Source organism: Abramis brama (genome assembly GCF_963993115.1).
Source record: "Abramis brama genome assembly, chromosome: 24".
NCBI lineage: Eukaryota > Metazoa > Chordata > Actinopteri > Cypriniformes > Leuciscidae > Abramis > Abramis brama.
Window position 1 is genome coordinate 14,169,372 of NC_139986.1, and position 21,725 is coordinate 14,191,096.

Consider the following 21,725-nt stretch of genomic DNA (forward strand, 5'->3'; position numbering starts at 1 on the left):
GTCAAATTTAGTTCGAGACTAGTTGGCTAAAAGTAAATGCAAGAAAAGAAAAAAAAAAGAAAAACAGAAAAAAAGGTTCAATTGTGAGAGAAAACCTCCAGCACCATTTGTATGCACATGCACGTTGGGTTTATTTTGTGTGTGTGTGTGACTTAAATGTCCAAAAAGTGTCCAAATACTTATTGAGGCCACTGTATGTGTGTATGTATACATGAGAAAATCAAAAAAGGCCTGCAGCCTGCTGAGCAGTGCTCATGTTTATTTGAAAGGCTACTACCGTTGAATAAATCTGCAGTCTGTCTGTCACGGTGAGCTCACGTTCTCAGCGCAGATGTTCACTCAACAGCACACTGAGGAAATGCTGTGACCCTTCTCTGTTTTAATCCTCTTTATCTTTGCTCTTTTTTTTTCTTCTCTCAATCCTGACTCACTCCAATGGCTTGCACAATATTTTGCTGGTAGTCAAAACAGAACTGGATTAGTTTATTATCTTTCAATTAGCTCTGAAACAGGCAATCTGCATGATCTCTCAGCCTTTCTTGGTCTCTGTAGACTTGTGAGGGTCAAAGTTCACACATCCTTCTGCTTTAGACAGATAGACATACATGTACACATGAAGGACTAATGCATTTTTAAAACTAATTTTGTATTTAATTAACAGTGTTAATTACAGTCCCAAATTTGTTTTGTTATACCTGGCATCATAGACTTCAGTAAAATAAAGATATAATTCCTTTATTACAAAAAGTTATTATTTACAATAAAACAATATATTATGACGAAGATCATGTTCAGTACAGTCTAAATTTCAGCTCAAGGTTTAACAATTCTCCATGATGGCAACAAAATCTCCTGTTGGATGAGGCAGTGTTTATGTTAGGCCAAAGGATTTTTCTGGAACAACAGTGCCATCTTGTGTCAGTCTTATTTTAGTGGTAGTGATTGAATTAACAGAAAACATCAGAGGCCCAGTGCAAATTCTGGTTTGTGAAGATAAACTAGCCTATCATTCAAAGTTTGGGGTCAGTAATTATTTATTTTTTTTAGGAATTAATACTTTTATTCAGCACGGATGCATTAAAGTGAACAAAAGTGACAGTAAAGACATTTTTAATGTTACAAACAATGAATGTTACAATGAATGCTGTTCTTTTGAACTTTCTGTTCATCAAAGAATCCTGAAAAAATGCATTGCAGTTTACACAAAAACATAAGCAACATAAGCAAAATTAATAACTAGAAAGTAGCCTATAATGTTCATTGGGAGTCGGGACAAACTTTTATGTTAGCTTGACAAAGCCTCGTCTGAAGTTTGAAAGTTGTATACGCTAGTAACGTTAGCATGATTTATCATGTTGCTAACAAGTTTTATGTTGTTAGCATGCTTGTCTTAGGATGTGCTTAACATTATTTAGCATGTTTGTCATATGTTTTAGTACATTGCTAGCATGAATTATCAATTTTCAAGCATTTTAGAAAGTTCCTAGCATGAATTAGCAAATTAGCATGTTACTAGTCTTGCCAATTGCTAACAAGTTGTTAACATGTTTTAGCACATTACTAGTATGTTTAAGAATGTTGCTAGCATGTTTTAGCACATTGCTATCACTGTGTCATGTTGCTAGCATGTTTTAATACATTGCAAGCATGATATATCAAGTTGCTAGCATGAATTAGCACATTGCTAGCTGGCAGGTTTTTCACAATGCTAACATTTAATGCTTAAACATATTGCATACGTTTAAGCATGTTACTAGCTAGTTTTAGCCAACATTATAAGAAATGTTTTTCTATAATGTAAATGTAGACTGTAATGTAATGGCTGCTGAAAATTCTACTTTACCATTACAGGAATAGCCTACATGTAAAAATATAAATTCTGAAATATATTATTTTAAATTGTATTATTGTTTCACAATATTACTGTTTTCTGTATTTTTGATAAACTAAATGCTGCCTGACTGAGCATAAACTTATTTTAAAAACATAAATAAATCTTACGACCCCAACTTTCTTTCTTTCTTTCTTTCTTTCTTTCTTTCTTTCTTTCAAAAAACTTTTCAGTAAACACAAACTTAGTCAAAGTCAGTGTGCGTAGAATAACTTTGTGTTTGCAATCACTCAATCACTTTAGGATTGAAAACTGAACAGCTTTACTGGGAAAGGATGAAATGAACAGAATGTAAACATTGGCAGAAACGTATATTCATCATTATTACAAGTTCAATGACACCTGTAAGGTTCAACATTTTATACCTGAAAAATCAGATATCATTCCATAGCAGCATTTTTAAACATAGATTTTTCATACTTGACCAAATCCATCAGAAATATAAATATGCACTTTTTCATTAACCAAGTTCATTAGTTTATGATCAAGAGTATTATATTTGTAAAAAACGATCGAAACGAGTTGATTTTGTCTCTTGTTTCAGTTCCTCTATTCCATCTATCTCATCTGCCACAGATCCACGAGGGTGCAGGAGACTGTAATAGAGTCCCAGAAAACCCAGTCCAAGTGAATTAGTTATCAATATAAAACATATAATGGGCAGGAAGTAGTCAGTCCCTTCAGACTCCGGCTTGAGCAGATACAACAAAATAGGTGCAGCAAGATTTTGACACACACTAACAATATAATACACAGTCATAGGAACTCTGGTGTTCACTCCTTTAATGTTAAAGAAGGTAAAAACCAGGATAACTCCAACAATGGCTCGATAAAGATGTTCAAGGACTGGTGACATGCAGAAATCGGTCTTCTCCACAATTGCCCAGGTGGTTCCCACAAGCCATATCAAGGCCATTGCTAGAGTACTGAAGGGGGAAAGCATGATGAAGAGGGTGAGGCTGAGGATTCGAGGGGTTATGGTAAATATTTTGTAGAACAAGTAGACAGCTGTTGGGATTCCACATGGCATCTCATTAATGTGAGGTAGAGAGCGCCGTAAACACCGCCGATAATCCACTGTTGCCCAGGCTATGTTGACGAAAGACACAGCCATGCTAATGTCTAAAAAAAAGAGATTTTATTTAATTACAAATTCTGATTACATCAGTCTTTTACGCTGATATATAAACATACACTCTTAAAAATAAAGAGTGGTGCTATAAAATAACCATTTTGGGTTACACAAAGAACAGTTCTTAAAAGTAAAAAAATGTCTTAGTGTAAAGAGCATTTTAATAATATTTTTGTCCATTTCCAATCTTACATTCCATTCAATGGAGCCATTTTCCACAATAAAGAACCTTTTGTGGAATGGAAAGGTTCCATGAATGTACCTATAACATCTAAGGTTCTTCTTGGAACCATTGATGAAACACAAATGTTACTTTTTTTTCTTTTAATTTCTTTTTTTTCTTTTTAAGATTATATAACTTCTAGCATTAATTTAAAATATAAATAATTTGTACAATTTTAAATGTCTTTACTGTCACTTTTGATCAATGTTTCTTTGTTGAATAAAAGTATACATTTCTTTAAAAAAAATCGTACAGACCCCAGATTTTTTAACAGTAGTTTAGACTGCAGACAGTGTTGGGGAAAGTTACTTTTAAAAGTAATGCTTTACAAAATTGCGTTACTCCCTTAAAAAGAAACTAATTGTGTTACTTTTTTTGGAAATTAATGTTACGTTACTTTTGCTTTTTTTTTCGCACCAAGGCTGGGCTTCCTGTGTTTTTTTAATAACAAAAAAAAGTTTGACCAATATAAAGGCCTTTCCCACTGAAAGTGAAATAAAAAAGCCTAAAACCCGACAAAAGCCGCTTGTCCACCAGCGTCTCGATTTCTGACGCGACGCCAAAGCCCATTCATTTCCTATGGAACTACGTCAGGCAGCAAAAACGCCCCCGCAAAGCATGATGGGTCGCGTCGATTTGGTCAACAGCGGCGCTGCAAAAAAGTATCTCGGTGGATACTTTATGCAAATGAGAGCGTCAAAACGCGGGGCAGCAGCCAATGGAAACTCGGCGGCGAGAATTTGTGTATGGGCGTTGTGGCGAGAATTTGTGTTTGCCTTACAAAACTATCCCCCCCCCCAAGCAGCGAAAACGTCACAGGCGTCGCGTCGGAACAAAAATTGATTGGACGCTGGTGGACAAGCGGCTTAAGGCTGAAAGAAATGCAAGTTCATGCCTGTACAGTTGAGGGCACAGCTCAAATAAACCTTTCAGCTATGCTGCTATTCTGGATTGCAGAAGAAAAAAAAATGAAACAAATGTTATGTTTATCTAAAGTCATTTGCTTATTGAATGGGATTTATTTTTTAATGAATGGGGAAAAAGTAACTTGCATTACTTATATGAAAAAGTAACTAAATTGCATTACTTATTACTTGAAAAAAGTAATCTGATTACATAACTTGCATTACTTGTAATCTGTTACCCTCAACACTGACTGGCATGTAATTATTGTATCTGTGCAGGACTTACATTGCAGATTAGATCGATGGTTGTGCTCCAGTATGATATAGACCTGCAGAATGAGTTGAGGAACGCTCTCCAGGAACGTCTCAAACATGCGGAGCATGCTCAGATCCGTAGCGAGGGCGAAAAGGCGTGAATGCTCCATCTCTTGAGTCTTGCCTGAATACAGGGTTTTAAAACTCTTCTTCAGGAGATGGTAATACCTTAGAGTAACAGATAGGCCAAAAGATTAACTCAATTTGTAAATGTTTGCATCAGCGTAATAAAAAAAAGCATATAAAAAGAATATAAAGAAGCCCAAGTGTGGAGATGCTATATTAATTTCCTTCCTCTTAATTTAAGAACTAGTTCACCCACATATGAATCTTCAGTCATAATTTTTCTCACCCTCATACCTTTTCTCTGGAAGCTTGTTTCCGTCAAGGAATAAAACAATAAAAAAGTAGTTATCCCGCAATTCTGACTATTTTTCCAGAATTGTGAGATATAAACTCTCAACTGTGAGTTATAAAGTTTGAACTGTGACGTGTAAACTCGCAATTGCGAGTAAAAAGTCAGAATTATGAAATAAAAAATGACCTTTTTCACTTTTTAATTCTGTGCATTCTATACTTTCCAAAACTGACAAACTAAATTAGTCATTTAAAATCAGTGTTTTTTTTCTCAGTGTTGTTTTGGACCCCACTGACATTCACTGTATGAACAAAAACAGCTCAAACATTCTTCAATTTATTTTCTCTTGTGTTCCACCAAAGAAAGAAATTTATACGAGTTTGGAACGACATGAGGGTGAGAACATGATGATAGAATGTTCGAATTGAGTCACATGATAAAGTAGCATGACGTTACCTTGTAATAATGCCTATCTGCAGTACATGTATCCCGATCAGATCAGAAGTGGACAGACCTTTGTCAACAACTTCATTTTCTTTATCATCTTTGAACCATGCATAGCTGAATATCTGTATGCAAACAGATCCAACCAGAACAAACACAAGAGTCAGTACGGCCCAGGTCACATGACCGCTTCTAAAATACTGCACAGATAACAGCAGGTCTGATCCAATGTCTCCTAAAAAAAAAATGAATCCAAAAATGGTGCATAGCCATCGAAAAGTGGTAAATCCCCTTCCAGTAGATGTCATGATTGTGATTTAGGGCATTTGATGAACGCTGATGGCAGATTGTGTTTGTTAATGCTGAATATGTAGATAGACATTTAGTTCCCGTCAACGAGAACAGCTGCTTGACTCATTCCCTTCATGTCCTTATCCTGATAACCTGTATGGAATGAGAGAGAGAACAGACGGACATCAAAAACATTGTTTTATACCAACTAAATACTGCTGTGAATGAATGAACCGGCTTATTGATTCAGTTCTTTAAGTGCTAATTTCATGTTATCTAAATGTGTTTCTACTATCTATTTATGTTTTGGACTTTGTCCAGTACAAGCCACTATACAATGAATAATGAATGGTAACATTATGCAATGTGCACAAAATGTGCAGCACACTATCAGAACTAGCACATTTGTTTTCAAAAAACACTTTTAATAATATTCTGACTCACGTCATGTGATCAAAAGTACATTTTCATAGAGGGCCTGAAATGTCATTCATTTTTATGTTCTCAAACTATTTCAGAATGGATTGGTAACACTTTAAGGTTTCATTCATCAACATTAGTTAAACGCATTAGTTAACATGAACTTATATGAGCATAGCCTTTGAACGGTAGCCATTGATTTCCAGATTAGGAAAAAAAATACTAAAATAGAAGTCAATTGCTACCGTCAACTGTCTGGTTACCAACATTCTTTTGTGTTCAACAGAAGAAAGAAACTCATACAGGTTTGGAACAACTTGAGGGTGAGTAAATGATGACAGAATTTGTATTTTTTGGTGAACTATCCCTTTAACTAATGTAGTTACCTAATGTTAAAAATTAAACCTTATTGTAAAGTGTTACCTTTGGACTTTTATATGATTTTCTTTTGCTTTATCATGCCTATGCAAAGCACTTTCAGTTTTAATTGTCTATGAAATGTGCTATAAAAAATAGGCTTGTCTTGCCTGTCACCTGGTATATGTGTTTACCTAATAAATACATATTAAATTTTGACATTTACTATTTTAAAGAAAACATCCTGAAAGTACATAAATCAAGTACTTACTGTTAACATGTTGTGTTGTGAAACAACATTTGTCGTAAACACCAGGACAAAAAGTATTTGCTAAGCCTTCTTAGTCTTGTCAAGCCATAAACTGTCACTTTGCGATGTTCCCGAGTGAAATATTAAATCAGCACATATCTTCTCAGTAGCTATCAGTTCAAATTGTAAGTCCCATTCAAAACTTACCGGAGTTTCCATTCGTCTACGTGCTCTGTTGCAGTGACGACGAGTCTCTGCTTTCTTGATTCTATATCATTTCTCATAATTCAGATGACGGAGTAAACCACACCCATCTGAGCTAATCTTAAAGCTACTGTGTGATGTAATACACACCCAAATACGTCTTTAGATATACGCTGTTGGAGGAACAATAAATTATCACAGCAATTATTCATTCCCTGACACTTTGAATATAGAACCAAAAGAAGAAATGCCTGCCATTCCCACAATTATACTCTCAGTCTCAGCCTTTCTATTCTTCTCAACCAGGAAATAACCGTGCATTCTGGTCATTGCTTAGATTCTGATCTGAAACCAGCATTTAACTTCCATCTAACCACATCTTGTCTGTGAGTGCTGTGATCATGTGGGTTTGGCCATTGTCAAAAATGAAACACAGGAAATGCCTGCTTTGGTATGCTGCTTTACAAGTTTTACAGTAAGCAATAGACTTCCAAGTAACTGTACTTCATGTTGCAAAGGCATAGAAGTTATTTCATCCCCTTTAAGCCAAAATGGGGGTCAACCTTGAACAAATTGCAACAGAAGCAAACTCAACTGATTTTGTATCCTCAATATGTCCTGAGTAAGGAAAAAAAAAGCCCAGAAGAATCCCATTAGGGGAAATTTTCGAAAAATACCCAAATATATCCTATTCATACACCTATTCATTCTTTTTCTTACGTGAATAGGGTAAAAAATTTAACCTTTAGATATCACCATGAAAATTACTGAGTTGATTACTTGCATCAAGACAAACAAAAAATGTATTACCAGTTTTTTTTTAAATGGTTTGTTAACATGGACAAACGGTGCATAATTTAATTACATATGTGCTAATTTGCATAAATACCACGGCAGATCTAAACATTGGGTATAGCTAGGTGAAAATGTCTTGTTGAATCTTGTTGACACTTAACAGTAAAATACTTAATGTTAAGGTCTGAATGGAACACATTTAGGCTACCCATGAGCATTAATACATAGAGGCAGGAAGAAGTACCTTATAGCAGCCTTTATTAATTTTTAAGAGATTTGGTTTGGGGCTGGGTCCGTGGGACTGTTTCTGGGGGACGAGTCTGAGGGAAGAACAGGAGACAATGGTAAGGAGAATGCAGAAGACAAAAGGTAGGTCAAATAAAAAGTGAATCCCCAGAAACAGTCCCACGGACCCAGCCCCAAACCCCATCTCTGCAATAATAATTAATAAAGGCTGGTTTAAAGTACTTCTTCCTGCCTCTATGTATTAATGTTCATTGGTAGCCTAAATGGGTTCCATTCAGACCTTAACATTAAGTATTTTACTGTTATGTGTCAACAAGACATTTTCACCTGGCTATACCCAATGTTTAGATCTGTTGTGGTATTTATGCAAATTAGCACATATGTAATTAGATTATGCACCATTTGTCCATGTTAACAAACCATTAAAAAAAACTGGTAATAGGCTACATTTTTTGTTTGTCTTGATGCAAGTAGCCTAATCAACTCAGTTATTTATTTTATTTTTTCGCACCTGATTATATGGACCACAATACCATCCACAACTAAGCAAAGATATGTAAATACAGGAATATATTATAATGTATGTATAAATACCCTTTTCACATTTCCAGGGTTTTTGAGGCATCATTATAGTTGAGGAAACTTCTATAGTGGTGAATGGAAATTATAACAACATATATGGAAACGATCCATAATAGCGTTTCTATGACTTTCCAAAAGAGGAAACAATATGAAAATATCAAGAGCTTGATTACGGTGGTCAGAGAGAAAGATTTCAAATTTGCCGCCAATCCCTCAGCCGTTGTAGAAACGAGTCCCACACATCAGCCTCAGCTAGTTTTCTGAAATCTAATGCTAAGGTCCATTTACTCTTGTGTATTAACAAAAAGGACGTTTATTAGATATACATATACCTCTATTTATTTTTATTCACTAGGCGTATACAAAGGGGTCCCTGCTCGTCGATCTCTAACCACTATAGGCCCTCGGCCTGAGAATGAATCAAACTTCTCCTATACTCCAGTCCAGCAGATGGCGCTACTGCGACTTCTGTCATTGTATAAAGTGGCTAAAATTGAAAAAGAGGATGGAAGAAGAAAGACAGAAGTAGGCGTTAAGACTGACGTGCCTGCCAGATAACAATAGTGAAGACGTGTTCCTCACTCACACTCACCAAAAGTTCTCTCAACATCCACCAAGATGGGAATCCGAAAAAAGAACAACAAGAACCCACCGGTGCTCAGCCACGAGTTTGTGATCCAGAACCATGCGGATATTGTGTCTTGTGTTGCTATGGTGTTTCTGCTGGGTCTAATGTTTGAGGTGAGAATCCGCTTTTATTTCATTCATTCACTGTTACAGATTTAAGACCAGTTTGATGACAAATCAGCCTGATCAGTGTTTCTATAAGAAACCTATAGCGGATCTTTCTTGTTCTGTCATAGTCTGAACAGATCCTTTCACTTCCTTTAACTGCAGATGAAACGGTTACTTTTTGGTTTAACCTTAAATGTGCAGAATTTTTACATTATTTTGCATTTCTGATTCATATAAATGAATCTTATACCTCAGGGTTTAGCCTACTCTCACGCTCAGGTGCTACTGCCTTATTCCACTGAAATAGTTGGGAATTTTGATTCAGAGAAACATGATGCACGAGAGAGAGATAGGAATTCCCTATGAAGCGATTTAAGGAACTTTAAATCCCGCGAGATGAAAAGCACGCGCAAATGTGTTACATTTAATGAAGTGTTGACCGGAAGATAAGACTTGATTTGTAAAAATGATTACGCAACATTGTAGCTGCACTGATACTTTTACGCGCAAATGAAGTGTTACGTGGCAATCGGAGAATGACTGAGCGCTGTCATCGGTGCACAGCAGCTGGAGGGCCACGATTTTTTGCAACCAAAATACTTTTACTGATAGCGACTTAGTGATTTTACACTCTCGGCCCTCGTTACTTAGGAATGCGAGTTTGCAAAACCGTTAGATTTGGACGATCGTTTTCTGAATATCAGCGCCAGTACTGGTGCATCATGGGAAATGAAGTTTACATTACTGAAACGGATTTGGTGCTCTTAATGGGAATTTCTAAACAGATGTGTCTTATGTGTAAATGATATCTTGAAGAATGTGTGTATTGTATGAAAAAACGGCTTATAATTGCTATATGTGGCTTATAGCCATATCATTAACTTAAAGGAACAAGAGGTTGCCCAAAAATTATAACTCAGTGACTGACTTACCCTGTTGCTTAAAGGTATAACGTTAGTTTTACAAAAAAAAAAAAAAAAAAAAAGCAAACATTTTTGCTCTGCCTCAAGTTGTTCCAAACCTGTTAGAGTTTATTTCTTCTGCTGAACACAAAATAAGTTATTTTGAAGAATGTTGTTAGCCAGACAGCCATTGACTTTCACCATTAAACTGTCTGGTTACCAAAATTCTTCAAAATACCTTCCTTTGTGTTCAACAGAAGAAACACTAATACAGGTTTGGAACAACATGAGGGCGAGTAATTAAATTTTTGAATGTTCATTTTTGGGTGAACTATCAATTTAAAATCTGTATGGCCTATTTTCTGTTCACTTGCGTCACAAACCTTATTTCCCATACAATAAAAATGAATAGTGAAAGAGACTGACTGACTGCCATTCTATAATGACAGGTCTCTCATTTTAGAGTGAAATATTCCTTTATTTATTTTTGTATTGACTGCCCTTTTATGTTTCTTTCCATGCAGATTACATCAAAGGTAGCAGTTTTGTTCATAACTGTGCAGTACAATGTTACAATTCCAGCAAATGGTAAGAATGTGGTAAATAACCTCCAGTTTATTTTGGTCTGTTTGCATAGCTTGAGTATAAATGACTTTTTGTCTATTTATTATTTTCTGTTAAATTTTGTTTATTATGTGTGCATTTCTGTTACAATAATTTAAACACAAGGGTTTGTTCCAACAAATTTTTGTCTACTAATGAGCTAATGTTTGATGCCACTTGCTATGGCTGTTCATAAGTTAGCTCAATCATTTAAAAACATTTATAACAACATATGTTTGTTTTATCATGATTCTCTCCTTATAGTTTGGAAGATTATTACTCAGTTCCAAAGGATCAAACAATAATTTGTAAAATCAACTGCATTGGCTCTGTTGTTCATTATCTTTCTTTTTGAGATTAAACAAACAAATCAGATATCAGTTGTCTATACTTGATTAAATCAAGAAGCTAGCCATACCGAGTGTGCATGCATGCTTATGTTTTGGTTGTATTGTGGATTTTAGGGGGTCCAGAGGAAACACCAGTGAATTACTTCCATTACGGTCTGAAAGATGTGGCCACCGTCTTCTTCTACATGTTAGTGGCCATTATCATGCACGCCATTATTCAGGAATATGTGCTGGATGTAAGTATCCCGTTGTGAATTAATAAGCTTACTCTAGCTGAAATGTTAATATCATTCTTGCATAAATGTTAATGTGTATCTTAATAGTGTTTTGGTGCAACACTGTTAATACTAATAAATGTTTTGATTTATGCCATTTATGTGAATCCATGACTGTTCAGAAAATCAACAGGAAGATGCACTTCTCCAAAACCAAACACAGCAAGTTCAATGAGTCAGGGCAGCTGAGTGCGTTCTACCTCTTCTCCTGCCTGTGGGGAGCCAGCATTCTTGTCTCTGTAAGAGCTTCACTACTCCGTTTCATAAAAATAGAGCTTATGTGCAGGTTGGTGTTTATAGCCGTGTCTGAAGGATTCATTTGACGTATTCTGCTTAATCTGAAGGAGAACCTCCTGTCCAACCCCGTAAGCCTGTGGGACGGCTACCCGCACACTCTTATGCCGTAAGTACCGCTGTCTGTGCTTCTGTGAAATGCAGACTATTTTAAAGGTTAGTCACCCATCAATGAAAATTCTTATGTTGTTCCAAACCCATAAAACTTCAGAACACAAATTAAGAGATTTTTTTTTAATGATTTTTTTGGTACCTCCATTGAAAGTCTATTCACCCAAAACTCTGACGCTTCAAAACGTTTATAAAACGCTTGTAAAATAAATCCATATGAGTCAAGCGGTTTAATGCAAGTCTTCTGAAGAGACATGATCACTTTATATGGTGAACATATTTAATTTAAGATTTTATTCACATATGAATATTGATCAGCGAATGTACATCGAGAACTCAATTTTGGTAATTGGAAGCTCAAGCGTGCTTTCTTGACGCACGGGAACCAATGAGGTTCATTCTCGTGTGTTACGCAGCACATTTGAGCTTCCTCAAGAACCAATGAGGTTTGTTCTCATGCGTCAAGCAAGTACGGTTGAGCGATCTCTTCAGAAGACTTGGATTAAACCGCTCGATTCATATCATTTTATGAACGTTTTGAACGGTCAGAGTTTTGGGGAATAGCCTTTCAATGGAGGGACAGAAATTTTTCAGATTTCATTACAAATTTGTGTTTTGAAAATTAACAAAACTCTTATTGGTTTGGAACGATATAAAGAAGTAATTAATGGCTGAATTTTCATTTTTGGATGAACTATCCCTTTAAAAGCTTAGCGTGTTTAAATCTGAAGAAATTGAATATGCTAATTAATGGTTGGAAAGTGATGGTTGTTTTTGAAGTGGGCCGTAAAAATGATGGAGGTTCATATTCCACCTCGCGTCACATCTGCCGATCCGCTGCATGAGCGCTCATAAGTTACATCTTCTTTGGTAAACTGATCTGCTGAGCTGGTTCGCACGAGAAGACAGTTCAAAAGCTATCTCAACGCTCCTGATCAAATTATCTTGCATTAGTCTACCTCTAATTCTCTCTTCTGAATTTTGTAGACCTACTGTATGAAACACACAGCTAGCAAATGCAATTACCATTGACATTTGATTTCCACAAGTTGTGGAGATGCTGAAGAAGTTCGTTGTCTTGTTTTAGGTTCCAGCTGAAGTTCTACTACATCTGTCAGCTCGGCTACTGGCTTCATGCAATCCCCGAGCTCTACTTCCAGAAGGCCAAGAAAGTAAGCAAGCAAAGTCAACGTAGTGTTTCCAGTGAGGATGCACAACATGCACTGAAACCTTATTCATGCATCCTGTTATTGTGACGGGACCAGTTTCCTTCTCCAGAGGTTCCTTTGTTTACCAAACTTTTACTTTACGGAAATTGACAGAGGACATGACAATGTTGTCTTGTTTTATTTTTCAGGAAGACATTCCTCGCCAGCTTGTTTATATAAGTCTTTACTTGGTCCAAATTGCAGGAGCCTACATTCTGAAGTAAGCAATTAATTTGTCATGTTTATTAATCATAAACAGTTGTCAGGGCACATATTTTGTACTACTACAACATAAATTGCACACGTTCACGGTGTAAACATTTTCATTGAAGACTGGAGTAATGGCTGCTGAAAATGTAGCTTTACATCACAAAGAATAAATTACCAAATATCATATCATAATAAATATCATTTTAAAATCAAAAGCAGTTATTATAAATTGTAATAACATTTTACAATATTAGGTTCTGTGTTCTTGATGAACTTAAGAGACTTCTGTTAAACATCAAATATTTTTAGTGGCTCTAATTGCGCCTGGTTAGGACATAGTGTAAAGTTGACATGACTGTCATTTACAGATGAAATAATTACAAAACCATGCATAGTGATGATAATTACAGTTTTCAAAGACTAATAATGTAGTAGTTTCACTCTTGTTTAAACCATTAATTATGTATTTCCAGTCTGAACCGGTTGGGCCTGGTGTTGCTGGTTCTTCATTATTTTGTTGAGCTCCTCTTCCATGTTTCCCGACTCATTTACTTCAGCAATGAGGAAAGGCAGACCGGGTGAGTGCCATTCATTTGACACAGCGAGTCCAGCTAATAAACACTTTGAATGATTTTTACTGTGCACAGGGAGATATGAAATTACAAATGCAGCACAATTCTGCGTTTGCAAGGATGTTTGACCATTATGAAGTCTTTTGTGTATGTTAACAGGTTTTCAGTGTGGGCTGTTCTGTTTGTGCTGGGCCGCTTGTTGACTCTTTCCCTGTCTGTTCTTACTGTGGGCTTTGGGCTGGCCGGAGCAGAGAAACAGGGTCTGAACATCGCTGAGGGAAGCTTTAATGTCCTGTTTGTTCGGTAAGTAGGGTGATCATCTTGTGTTAGTTGTAATCCTCAAGGCCTGGGTATAATTAAATTTCTGCACCCGGACGCGTCTTGCACGCAGTTGTGTCCTCAGCTTTCAAAGTATACTTGACTGCGGATGGCCGAGTTCTACACATGCTCAGTACAATTGTTGTGACTCTTGTCTTTCTTGCGCATGCGCTGTTGTACGCGCACCGTACGCGCGGTCTCACAATTGGGATGCACGCGGACGGGGTGTGTGGACTACCGCGAACCCTCCTGATGATGAAAATTACGTCAAAAGGGCGGCTGAAGTATACTTTGGGCTTTACACTTCCTCACTGCAGTGAAATGAATAGATTAATCATGCAAATGTTTTGAAGCATTTTGGATTGCTCTTTAGCAACTGCTGTTTTGATTTTGTTTTTCAAGAAGCAATTTTTTAGCATCTTATTATAAACCAAGTGCCTTACATGTGACATGTGGTTGAATTTCTGTAGAGCTTTGAAGTAGAAAATTCTCTGAATTCAAGTGGTTTGTACTGCACAGGTTATGTTGTATGTGCAACGCATTTTTAAAGGGATAGTTCACCCAAAAATGAAAATTAGCACATGATTTACTCACCCTGAAGTCATCCTAGGTGTATATGACATTCTTCTTTCAGACGAATACAATCGGAGTTATATATATATATAAAAAAAAAAAATGTCCTGGCTTTTCCAAGCTATATAATGGGAGTCAATGGGTATACTTTTTTTGGAAGTCCATCAAAGCGCATCCATCCATGATAAAAGTGCTTGACACGGCTCTGGCGGGTTAATAAACGCCTTCTAAAGTGAAGCGATGTGTTCGTGTGAGAAGAATATCCAAAATTAACTTCATCAACTATCCGGCAGACGGCCCTACGCATTGATTTACGGCGAAAGGCTAACCTTTGAACTTTACGCACAATGTAATGACGAACGCGGTTGCTCAGCCCTGCTTGTTTGAACCGCGAGAAGCATCTAAGCTTACGCTACTCTTACATCCTACGTCATGCATCGTCAAGGGTTAGTTTTTTGGCGCAAGTCGACTTGCGCATGCCGTCTGCTATAGTTAATAAAGTTTTAAATATGGATATTTTTGATAAAGTTTTAAAGTTTGTGTTTTTCTTACACGAACGCATCGCTTCACTTCAAAAGGCGTTTATTACCCCGCCAGAGCCGTGTCGAGCACTTTTATCATAGATGGATGTGCTTTGATGAACTTTAAAAAAAAGAAATATATATATATATATATATATATATATATATATATATATATATATATATATATATATATATATAAAAATATAAATATAATAAACCCATTGACTCCCATTATAAAGCTTGGAAGAGCCAGGACATTTTTTAATATAACTCTGATTGTATTCGTCTGAAAGAAGAATGTCATATACACCTAGGATGGCTTCAGGTTGAGTAAATCATGGGCTAATTTTCATTTTTGGGTGAACTATCCCTTTAAAAATGATTTGCAGAGTGAGAGATGTCAACAGTCATTTGGGCAAAAAACAAAACTTGGCATCATATATAAAAATTTGCTCTAGTATCCCAAAATTTCCATCATAACATGAATATGTAAGATCGCATTGTAAAAGCTCTTCTACTGGAAGTGAGTGCCTTTTGGATGGATGTGATTTAGTTAAACACCAGATGATGGAAGAAATAATGATGACCTTTTGCTTGTATTATTGTTGGATTTGTTTGTAATATCTCTGTTTCTCTCAGGGTGACTGTCCTGGCTGCAATATGCACCACTCAGGCTTTTATGATGTGGAAATTTATCAACTTCCAGCTGCGACGATGGAGAGAACATGCACAGACTCAGACCTTAAAAAAGAAACCGTCGTCTTCTAAGAGCAAATCAAAGAAAGGTCAGTTTTGCCCACTTAAGATCCGATTCTACTGTTCCAATTGGGGTTGGGCGATATGACCAATGATCTAAGTCATTTTTATGGCAGGAGTCACTTTATTTTACTAATATTCAACTGACATGCATCCAAACTGTTTGTTCACTTAAGACATAAGCAAATACTCACCAAGATGGCATTTTGACACTGTTCAAGTGTAATAAGCTTTGAAAGATAACTGAATTTGGCATTGCAAAAGGCGGCTTTCTGTGTGCACCTCAGGTGTGTCAATCAGCGCGAGTATTGTGTTGAGTTCTTAAAGGGATAGTTCACACATTATTAATTAAATTAATTATTATTATTAAATTACATGAATTAATCACCCTCATGTCGTTCCAAACCCGTAAGACTTTATTTCATCTTTGGAACCCAAATGAAGATCTTTTTGATGAAATCAGAGACATAGACCTAGTTGTCTCCATAGACAACTACTCAACTGAAACTTTGAAGCTTCAAAAAGTTCATAAAGAGATTGTAAAACTAATCCATATGAATTGAGCGATTTAGTCCAAAATTTTTGGAGAAACTATCGCTTTATATGATGAACGGATTGAATTTAGGCTTTTATTCACCTAAACATTCATCAATTCACACATCAGTTGTGGCAAACGGAATCTCAAGCATGTTCGCTTGACGTGCGAGAACCAATGAGGTTCATTCTTGTTACGCAGCACGTTCGAGCTTCCACAAGAACCAATGAGGTTCATTCTCGTGTTACGCAGCACGTTTGAGCTTCCACATCAACCAATGAGGTTCATTCTTGTTACGCAGCACGTTCGAGCTTCCACAAGAACCAATGAGGTTCATTCTCGTGTTACGCAGCACGTTTGAGCTTCCACATCAACCAATGAGGTTCATTCTTGTTACGCAGCACGTTCGAGCTTCCACAAGAACCAATGAGGTTCATTCTCGTGTTACGCAGCACGTTTGAGCTTCCACAAGAACCAATGAGGTTCATTCTCGTGTTACGCAGCACGTTTGAGCTTCCACATCAACCAATGAGGTTCATTCTTGTTACGCAGCACGTTCGAGCTTCCACAAGAACCAATGAGGTTCATTCTCGTGTTACGCAGCACGTTTCTGCTTCCTCATGAACCAATGTGGTTCATTCTCGTGTTACGCAGCAAGTTTGAGCTTCCTCATGAACCAATGAGGTTCATTCTTGTGTGTTACGCAGCACGTTTGAGCTTCCTCATGAACCAATGAGGTTCATTCTTGTTACGCAGCACGTTCGAGCTTCCACAAGAACCAATGAGGTTCATTCTTGTTACGCAGCACGTTCGAGCTTCCACATCAACCAATGAGGTTCATTCTTGTGTTACGCAGCACGTTTGAGCTTCCTCATGAACCAATGTGGTTCAGTCTCACGTTACGCAGCACGTTTGAGCTTCCACATCAACCAATGAGGTTCATTCTCGTGTTACGCAGCACGTTTGAGCTTCCACATCAACCAATGAGGTTCATTCTCGTGTTACGCAGCACGTTTGAGCTTCCACATCAACCAATGAGGTTCATTCTCGTGTTACGCAGCACGTTTGAGCTTCCACATCAACCAATGAGGTTCATTCTCGTGTTACGCAGCACGTTTGAGCTTCCGCAAGAACCAATGAGGTTCATTCTCGTGTGTTACGCAGCAAGTTTGAGCTTCCTCATGAACCAATGAGGTTCATTCTCGTGTGTTACGCAGCACGTTTGAGCTTCCTCATGAACCAATGAGGTTCATTCTTGTGTGTTACGCAGCACGTTTGAGCTTCCACATCAACCAATGAGGTTCATTCTTGTTACGCAGCACGTTTGAGCTTCCTCATGAACCAATGAGGTTCATTCTCGTGTTACGCAGCACGTTTGAGCTTCCACATCAACCAATGAGGTTCATTCTTGTTACGCAGCACGTTCGAGCTTCCACAAGAACCAATGAGGTTCATTCTCGTGTTACGCAGCACGTTTGAGCTTCCACATCAACCAATGAGGTTCATTCTCGTGTTACGCAGCACGTTCAAGCTTCCGCAAGAACCAATGAGGTTCATTCTCGTGTGTTACGCAGCAAGTTTGAGCTTCCTCATGAACCAATGAGGTTCATTCTCGTGTGTTACGCAGCACGTTTGAGCTTCCTCATGAACCAATGAGGTTCATTCTTGTGTGTTACGCAGCACGTTTGAGCTTCCTCATGAACCAATGAGGTTCATTCTCGTGTTACGCAGCACGTTTGACCTTCCACATCAACCAATGAGGTTCATTCTCGTGTTACGCAGCACGTTTGAGCTTCCACATCAACCAATGAGGTTCATTCTCGTGTTACGCGGCACGTTTGAGCTTCCTCATGAACCAATGAGGTTCATTCTCGTGTGTTACGCAGCACGTTTGACCTTCCACATCAACCAATGAGGTTCATTCTCGTGTGTTATGCAGCACGTTTGAGCTTCCACATCAACCAATGAGGTTTGTTCTTGTGCGTCAAGCAGGTTCGGTTGAGCTTTTGTTTTTGGCAGCTTTTGTCAGCGGAAAGTTTTACGGGTTTGTAACGATATGAGGGTGGGTAATTAATGACAGAATTTTTGGGTGAACTAACCTTTTAACATAATGCCCGTCCCATGCCTTTTTTCATTCATGTATGTTTCTTTATTGTGGTTCTCTACCAGGGGGCCTCAACAAACTTCCAAGGGGGCCTCAAGATGACGTAACCAAAAATTAAGAAATATATTTAAAGAATTTTATTTTTATAATGACTACATATCTTTCTAGTTATGCCAAGCTCTAAAATATTTTATCGGGTAGAAATTTGAGTGAGCGAGGGACGGCCTTCAAATATTGTTTTGGACTGTATGGGCCTTGAAGTCAAAAAGGTTGAAATCCACTGCTCTAATATGTCAACTTTAGGCAGTCCTGTGCTGCACAGATATATTCACATACTGCAATATACACAAAATGGCAAAATCAGAAGAGCCCTTGTTCCAATCTAGAATCTACATTTCTACATTTAATCAGTAAAGTACTTGAGGTTGCATTGTATAGTGAAAATAGGGTTGTATTTAAAGTGTATTGCTTTTATTAAAGAGAGAGTTCACCCCCCAAAAAGGAAAATTCTATCATCATTTACTCACCCGGATATCGTTCCAAGTCCATAAGATTTAATAAAGCCTGAGAGGTTTGTTCCTCCTTTGAAAGTCCAGATAACCATAAGTTAAAAGATCCAGGTTAAAAGGTTATAAAGGCTCGTAAAAACAAATCCATATGAATTGAGTGGTTTAATCCAAGTCTTGTGAAGAGATTTGATCTCTTGATATGATGAACAGATTTAATATAGTTTTTCATTTACATTTTAAGGATTATCGACACAAATACATAGAGCACATCACACATGGTAAATGCAGAAGCTCAAACGTGTGCAAAAGATGCATGAGAACTTTTGAGATTTGTTCTAGCTCTTGACACAAATTTTCGTATATCTACCATATGCTATTTGTATGTTTGTCGATCATTGTTTAGATCATGTTCTAAATTAAACCGCTCTATTTACATTGATTCATTTTACGATGCCTTTATAACCTTGATAGCTACCTGGACTTTCAGTGGAGGGACCGAAACATCTCAGGTTTCATTAAAAATACCTTCATTTGTGTTTTATAGATTGACCAAAGTGTTATTGGTTTGGAAAGACATGAGTGTGAGTAAATTACAGATTTTTGGGTGAACTGTCCCTTTTAGCAAATTCATTAAGTGGCATTTTTCCGCTTGGAGACGTAGTCACTGATATTCAGTATAACAAAACTATAGGGATCTAAACTACAAAATGAACTGCTAATTACTTGCGTCAAGCCTCTTGTCATTTGTGTTTGTCACAGCCAATGGTGTGAACGGATCTGTTGGTGCCAGCGGAGCAGATTCTCCCAGAGCGAGGAAGGAGAAGTCATCATAAACCACCCACATTCCCAATTTCTGTACTGGCTGAAATCAGCCTGATCATTCCTCTCCCTCCTCTCTGTCCCACAGTTTGTTGCCCATTTCCCCTCTTGTTTATCTGAAAAAAGAAAAAAGAAACTCTGCAATATGGCAACTTCCTCATCCTGCTCTTTGATCCTGTAGGATGTTGAATGCTGTATTTCACAAAGCCATCAAACTATTGTCTCTTTGCAAGAAGGGCTTAAGGGAAAAAAAGTTGGATTTTTTTTTTGTTTTTTTTTGGAGGGGGCTTTTTATTTCGCCTACATTTGTTTCCTTTTTCCGAAGGTCCATACGCTCTCTGCTTTATTTGCTTAATCCAAAACTATGATCCAGCCATACCTACAAATAAAACCCAAAAGCTGTGGGGAAAAAAAGTAACTTATTTTTTACAAGTGCCTAACCATGCATCATTTTGACAGATCAGAGATAATACAGTATTTTAACTTGAGTTTGAAATCAGGGGTGTATTTAAAGTTCTCTGAAGGCAAGTTCTCAGTTTTTTCTGATTCTATCCTATGCATTTGGAACCATGTCTAATGTCTCTTCATTGTGTTGTTGTATAAAAGCATTGTCACACTTTTTTTTTTGTTGTTCATTAGAATAAGATCACAAGCGCAAACATTCATTTAATGCCTTTTTTAAACAAATATGGATTCCATTTGTTGCACTGGTTAAGCTAAGCGAATAGTGTAATGCTCCACAAATTGTTTATTTAGCAAAGGAACATGTTCCTGCAATGTGCTTTAGATTCTACCTTTTAATCTTGAACTTTGCTCAGATGACATTGCTGTTCAGTGTAGATGACACATGGAAATGTCAAATCACAAGTGCCATTCCATGAGATTGTGAGCATATGGTCAGAACCTTAAGGAAAAGTTCTCAGACATAATTTTCATAGCAGGATAGTTTCAGTTTAAGAACAATAATACTGAGAATGAAGTTAGGAACAATCATTATCTCACCTTTCTTTTACCCAAGTACAACAAATTAGAAAGACAACCAGTGAATGCACTAATAAAAATGTTGTTTTCACGGTTATTTGTCCCTATTTTACTGCATTTGTCAAAACATGACCTGTTATTTCTGCATTTGTTTTATTGCATTGTACACTCTAAAAAGTGATCAGTTGACTCAACTTAAAAACTTGACAATACTCCACATAAGTTATTTTTTTCAATTGCGCATTAAGTTTATTTACTTAATTTTAAGCCAACAGGTTTCCTACTTTTTTTAAGTTGTTAACTTTTTAAAGTGTAGAAAATTACGGTGAAAACATTTTAAAAATGAGATTTTGTTTGTATTAGTTCACTGAAATCCATGGTCCAATGAAGTCCAAGTTGGTCAGAAAGCGCTAAATAGAACAGTAGTCGCGTTCTCCTGAGGGGGTAACCATAGCAACAGTTCGTTGCTCGAGCCTCACTGGCATAAACTATATATATATATATATATATATATATATATATATATATATATATATATATATATTTGTGTCTTTTTATATATATATAATTTTATATTAATATAAAAGTAATTTAATAATTTGCACACTCTACGCAATTCTCAAAAGATATGTGAAAAGGCATAATGAAGTGCATTTTATATTATTTTAAGAGGTCATTCTGCATAAAATGTTAGTGTTGACCATGTTGTGGCGCTGTTCGCCACGATTTTTCTTAACAGACAACAGTGATATTTAATGTTTCTTTCAAATTGCTCTGCGCGTATGTTGGAGATATTTTCCTAAAGCAAAAGTATTAAACAAACCATAATAACAAAATATGTATTAATGCTTTCCTAAACCGAACTCTTTAGGGACATTTTTCGTTGCGACAAACCCGTGCTGTTTCACAATTGTTGGCAAGCGCGTGCCAATC

At 36.9% G+C, this 21,725-nt stretch overlaps 2 protein-coding genes across 3 annotated transcripts; one reads left to right on the plus strand and one right to left on the minus strand.

The window, feature by feature from the left end:
- Nucleotides 1-2,183: 2,183 nt before the first annotated feature.
- xkr9 (XK, Kell blood group complex subunit-related family, member 9) lies at nucleotides 2,184-7,178 on the minus strand. 2 transcript variants are annotated; one of them, XM_084103402.1, is made up of 4 exons: nucleotides 6,794-7,178; nucleotides 5,281-5,712; nucleotides 4,438-4,634; nucleotides 2,184-3,013 (listed from the first exon to the last, which is right to left on the minus strand). In XM_084103402.1, exons 2-4 carry the CDS (start codon nucleotides 5,574-5,576, stop codon nucleotides 2,385-2,387), a joined length of 1,122 nt encoding a protein of 373 aa, XP_083959528.1. In that variant the 5' UTR covers nucleotides 5,577-5,712; nucleotides 6,794-7,178; the 3' UTR covers nucleotides 2,184-2,384. The 2 variants fall into 2 exon arrangements, with proteins under 2 accessions (XP_083959528.1, XP_083959529.1); XM_084103403.1 differs by having other exon boundaries at nucleotides 6,608-6,828.
- Nucleotides 7,179-8,768: 1,590 nt separating this feature from the next.
- Nucleotides 8,769-20,889, plus strand: tram1 (translocation associated membrane protein 1). Its single transcript, XM_084103404.1, has 11 exons — nucleotides 8,769-9,154; nucleotides 10,575-10,638; nucleotides 11,118-11,239; nucleotides 11,401-11,517; nucleotides 11,623-11,681; nucleotides 12,771-12,855; nucleotides 13,041-13,111; nucleotides 13,575-13,679; nucleotides 13,833-13,976; nucleotides 15,728-15,873; nucleotides 19,752-20,889. Exons 1-11 carry the CDS (start codon nucleotides 9,032-9,034, stop codon nucleotides 19,823-19,825), a joined length of 1,110 nt encoding a protein of 369 aa, XP_083959530.1. The 5' UTR covers nucleotides 8,769-9,031; the 3' UTR covers nucleotides 19,826-20,889.
- The last annotated feature ends 836 nt before the right edge of the window (nucleotides 20,890-21,725 follow it).

Coding starts and splice junctions, on each gene's coding strand:
- tram1 (XM_084103404.1), top strand. CDS start 9,032: ATGGGAATCCGAAAAAAGAACAACAAGAACCCACCGGTGCTCAGCCAC. Junction 11,240..11,400: donor TTCAGGAATATGTGCTGGAT/GTAAGTATCCCG, acceptor ATGACTGTTCAG/AAAATCAACAGGAAGATGCA. Junction 15,874..19,751: donor TAAGAGCAAATCAAAGAAAG/GTCAGTTTTGCC, acceptor TGTTTGTCACAG/CCAATGGTGTGAACGGATCT.
- xkr9 (XM_084103402.1), bottom strand. CDS start 5,576: ATGACATCTACTGGAAGGGGATTTACCACTTTTCGATGGCTATGCACC. Junction 4,635..5,280: donor CAGATAGGCATTATTACAAG/GTAACGTCATGC, acceptor TGTTACTCTAAG/GTATTACCATCTCCTGAAGA. Junction 3,014..4,437: donor CCATCGATCTAATCTGCAAT/GTAAGTCCTGCA, acceptor TCTTTTTTTTAG/ACATTAGCATGGCTGTGTCT.